Genomic DNA, 4,535 nt, shown 5'->3' on the forward strand with positions numbered 1-4,535 from the left:
TGGTAAACCGTCATGGAAACCGTCACTGAATACCCAAATGCTAATGGGCCTCAGAAATCTAGACGCTTTATGACAGACGTCGAGGGACTGTCACGAAAACTGTCACCGATCAATCAACTCGGCTTAATAGGGCCTAGCTCTTTTTTTTTCTTTATGCACCATTTAGTCCGTCATGGATGACTCTTGCTGATGTGTCCTACATGTATTTTGGTTTGATCCCCTGTGAGTCGGATGTGATCAACATTACACATGCATAAAAAATGACCAAAACTGAGAGAGCGCGCGAAGAAATTTTTTAAGTCTCTAGCGCGGGGCGTCAATTTTTTTAGTCAACCCGTTTAACTACAGAGTCCACACAAGCCCTAACCTCAAATATCCTTATCCCATCTTCTCCCGTCCCCAACTACCAGCCGCCGCCGCTCCACCTGTCCTCCCTGCCCCTCTCCATGTCGTCGCCGGTGGTGCCAGCCCCGATCCACCCCGCGCTAGAGCCCTCCCCGTCTTCCCCTGGTCGCGCCCTGCCTATTCAGACCGCACCCTTGAGCCCTACCACTGAGATGAGGCGACAGTGGCGGCGACAGGACTGAGTGCGGGATTAGCAACTCACCGAGGTCGCTGGCTGTGGGACAGAGTGCACGATTCAGAAGTCCCCGAGGTCGGCGGCTACGGGAGGGACCGGATTTGGAAGTCCTCGAGGTCGGCGGCGGGGGAAACAGAACCATCTCCATCCGACGTTGAGCGAAGCTGAGTTACAAATGGTGGCTACATCGCCATGGATCTAGAGTGCATGTACGACCCTTATGGCTGGGTCCAATGGTCTGTCAGCCCCTGTCGGAACCCAGCCCTCTCGTGCAAGTGTAAAATAACCTCTCTGGTTTGCGTCGTCCTCCGCCGGAACCCAGCCCTCTCCTGCAAGTGTTCAACCGGAGATATTTACGCTGCTGGTACGTAGGATCTTCATGGCTGGCTTTTGTTCTATTTATTATTATTATTATGCAGCCTGCTACTTGCTTCATGCTCCACAGATAGAATGAACATATCCTGCTGCTTGCTTGCTTCACTGATGGTTGCTTGTTAAATAGAATAACAAGAAGAAAACCTTGATCTATTTGGAAAAAAACATTCAATTTTGGACTGTTGATTTAGACATGACAACCTGTTTAACTATTGTGCATTATCTTAACGATGACAACCTGTTTAGGCTGTTAGTTTACTATGTTGATTCAGGTCCTGATTTGTACTAGTTGTTGATTGTGATTAACTTCCTATTTACCCTGCTTATGCACGCCATCATTATTTTGTTCCCTTGATGATTGTTCTTGTATTTTGAAGGGATGATCCAAACTAGACAAAAGTACTAGTACTACTGTTGGTGGTTTGAGTTTAATTCCATTGTTGCTATGGCATATATTCTTTCAGCGTGCCATGTATATGATTGGTTCCCTGATGTGTGCACTTCTTGACACGCACAACTACAAGACAGAGCAACGCCACAGTGATTCTTCTTCCACTCTAACGCCTCCGGTAGGTCTTCCCCATCCGTGGTGCGTCTCTCCTCAAGGCAATCTGGTTAAGGTAATATTTCACTGAAGGTAATATTTTGTTGTAGTGCAGCTAGTCAAACAAAGTTAAGTGAGAGATATCTTTGAAAACATCTAATTTAGAGGCTAAATCGGAGGAGAAATAGCCTAGTGAGCTATCGTAGACAATCATATGAGATTTCTGTGTGTTTCATATTCTTCGATTTTGAGAAATTCAACTGAAACTCAGAACATTAAAGGTGGACATTAGCGAACACATCCTTATTTGGGCTTTTGCTGATAATTTATGGGAACAAAATAATGCTAATCCGTGTTATTAAAATAATGAAAGAAGTAAAGCTGGTTTATATGATTTTTATCTTACTGTAATCACTGAAGAATTCAGCAACCACCATTCATTCAAAAGTTCTGCAACCATCGGTTCATCTTTAATATGAGTGGCTTCTTATATATAGAGTAATATGTATAATTGGTGGCACTGCTACAGACAAAAGTATAGACATATATGAAAAACACAGAGGAGCTTTATAATACTAAAACAAACAGGAGCTTTATAATACCAAAACACAGAGGAGCTTTATAATACCAAAACAACTTGCTACACCAAATGGGTTGTGTGAATGAATACATATATATGCAGAGAAAACTGTAAACACGGCCAGAAGCACACATAGCAGAGATTATCTACACACCAATTTTTTTAAACACAAATAGGTGACATTAATAAAAAGCAGTTCTCTGTGGGCACACTCGAGCATATACAACAAAATGTGGCAGTAAATATACATAGGTAGAATAGATTGTCCACGTACTTCAGTATATAAAACAAAATGTCCAACTAAATATACAGGTGTAGGATAAACTTTCCACATGGTAGAATGTTCAGAATTTTCACAAACACAAGTAGAGAAAAGTCAGAATAATAGGTCTGATGAAGTGTCTGTGACCAACAAAATAATTGTCTCTTCAATGATTCATGTGCCTGTAATCATTGTCCACTATGTCTACTCTGTTAGCTAAATATAACCTGAAAATTTGGGATGGAAGGAGTATTACATTGCAGTATCTTCCACCCTAGGATAAGCAGTATAGCCTGAAAATTATATGTAGTGCAGTGAGTGCTGGACGGATGGGATAACGACCTGTCGACCTGTCGTCCTATTTTTTCTTCTCTCTTTTCCTTCTAATAGGATATAGATTTACTTATTTAGTTTTCTTTCTCTATGCAAATGTACAACAGGAGCAAGTTGATAGACAGGACACACTTGAGGAACACCGTCTCCTTGATGCCGTTAAAAGAGTTTATTTGCAACATGCAGATCTTAGATGGACCTTTGAATTTCTCGGGAGCTATAGAGTAAGTTCTTGCCTTCTTCATATCTGTTTTTTCCTTCAATAGACATGCTCGTACGGTTTGATTCTCTTCAGGTTACAGTACACTTCAAGCTGCATCCGGCATCTTACTATCTTTGTTTGTCATTTGCAGGGATGCACAGTTTCTTATAGTAGTGGCATGACATTGCAGTTTTATACTGTCGGCACAAACTCAGATTTGAAGGTTATTGTGATGTTAAGAACCTGATTGTAATAACGACCTTGAGAGAAATTTACTTACAAGAACAATGACAATATAATTGGGACTTAATATTTTATTCTAGGTGAGTTCTACAACAATGTGCACCTGCTGGTTATTATTTAGTCATCTCGCTGTTTTGTTCCTATGCCATAGTGTACGCTTAATGACTGACACTTCTCACGCGAGTTGTCTTAGTTGTGTTCTTTCTTATCTTGATATGGATCAATATTATGTATGTATTATTGTAACCTATGCTGTGCAATGATTATCCACTGAATTATTTGAGTCACTGATTCTTTCAGGCATTTCAGAAGCTGATTAAGAAGGTAAAGAGATGGAAGAGGCATGGTAGGTGGAAGTGGAACAACATAGCATCAACTAGCAGGTTATTAATCCACTTGTTTCCTGCAATTCCATAAAAGTATTGTAGTCGAATGCTTTCCACGTCATTGACATTATATATTCCCTTTTGAGCTATGGTAAAGAGAAACTTCTCAAGTTCTTGAGAAGTTAAGATACGAGGAATCGGCAAAGTACTCATGTTATGTAGTGACAAGAGGTAAATACATATCCCAAACTCTTTTGTCATCTCCTAACTTGTTTGTTAGCAGCAATATATAAAACTATATAAAACTAAAATGCCAAGACATTATAGCTAATATTTTAGTTTGAAATATCTGCCATGCTATTTTAACACTCGAAGTTGAAGAACAAGATACATATTCGTGAGCATAATGTATACGTGTATGAGCGATAGATTTCAAATTGTATGTATATGTTAGAGTTGCGCATGTAACTGAGAAATGTGCTAACGGATTGCTCCTTGTCTACTCATGTAACCAAAACTTGATTTTTTGTTGTACTTGATGAATATGAAATGATCTGTCCATACTTTATGTTTTGGATTCTTTGCAGGTTTGGCAGTTAGTTCGTGTTACTACCGATTAAGGCTTTTTAGCAGGAATTACCTGGGTCTGAAAAGCTTCCTGGAAGTAGTGGTGTAGTGTTGGAGATTAAAATCATGTAATAGTGCAATTTCAATTATGTCATGTTACTTGACGTTCATTAAATGCTTATGCTTATAGCACCTTGTAAATATGCTTGTGATGTTTTGTTATAAATTTTGCTTTTTGAAATCAGACCAGATTGTTGGAAATTTGTATTGTCTTGTTGAATGAATATAAGTGCATGTCTTGTTGTAAATTATGATGCATTGAGAAGATAAGCTGGGGTGAAAAGAAGGGCTAACCAGTTGAACTCGAATGAAATTATTGGGCCAAAACCTAATTGGGTTGGCTACTACATGGGCCATGCTTGCCTCCACGTCAGATCCACGTAGATGCCATCTTAGCACCACGTTGCATCCATGTCATGTAAATGGGTGACGGATTGTTCCGTCATATTCTAGTTTAGGCCGG

The 4,535-nt window shown here is 40.0% G+C and overlaps 1 protein-coding gene across 4 annotated transcripts; it reads left to right on the plus strand.

Moving 5' to 3' along the window:
- The first annotated feature begins 548 nt into the window (after positions 1–548).
- LOC123429883 lies at positions 549–4,300 on the plus strand. Of its 4 annotated transcripts, none has more exons than XM_045113858.1 (6): positions 549–745; positions 1,421–1,575; positions 2,782–2,898; positions 3,420–3,502; positions 3,603–3,676; positions 4,033–4,288. In XM_045113858.1, the coding sequence occupies exons 2-6, from the start codon at positions 1,426–1,428 to the stop codon at positions 4,119–4,121; spliced, it is 513 nt and encodes a 170-aa protein (XP_044969793.1). In that variant the 5' UTR covers positions 549–745; positions 1,421–1,425; the 3' UTR covers positions 4,122–4,288. The 4 variants fall into 4 exon arrangements, 2 of the variants coding, with proteins under 2 accessions (XP_044969793.1, XP_044969794.1); XM_045113859.1 differs by having other exon boundaries at positions 549–742; positions 1,418–1,575; XR_006622773.1 differs by lacking the exon at positions 549–745 and having other exon boundaries at positions 1,423–1,575; positions 3,592–3,676; positions 4,033–4,293.
- The last annotated feature ends 235 nt before the right edge of the window (positions 4,301–4,535 follow it).

The sequence above is a fragment of the Hordeum vulgare genome, chromosome 2H, assembly GCF_904849725.1.
Source record: "Hordeum vulgare subsp. vulgare chromosome 2H, MorexV3_pseudomolecules_assembly, whole genome shotgun sequence".
Classification (NCBI taxonomy): Eukaryota; Viridiplantae; Streptophyta; class Magnoliopsida; order Poales; family Poaceae; genus Hordeum; species Hordeum vulgare.

What these genes read in the sequence shown, in the direction of transcription:
- LOC123429883 (XM_045113858.1), top strand. Translation starts at nt 1,426, where the DNA reads ATGTATATGATTGGTTCCCTGATGTGTGCACTTCTTGACACGCACAAC. An exon ending in AATTTCTCGGGAGCTATAGA is followed by an intron (nt 2,899 to 3,419) that starts GTAAGTTCTTGC and finishes TGATTCTTTCAG; the next exon opens with GCATTTCAGAAGCTGATTAA. An exon ending in AACATAGCATCAACTAGCAG is followed by an intron (nt 3,503 to 3,602) that starts GTTATTAATCCA and finishes GCTATGGTAAAG; the next exon opens with AGAAACTTCTCAAGTTCTTG.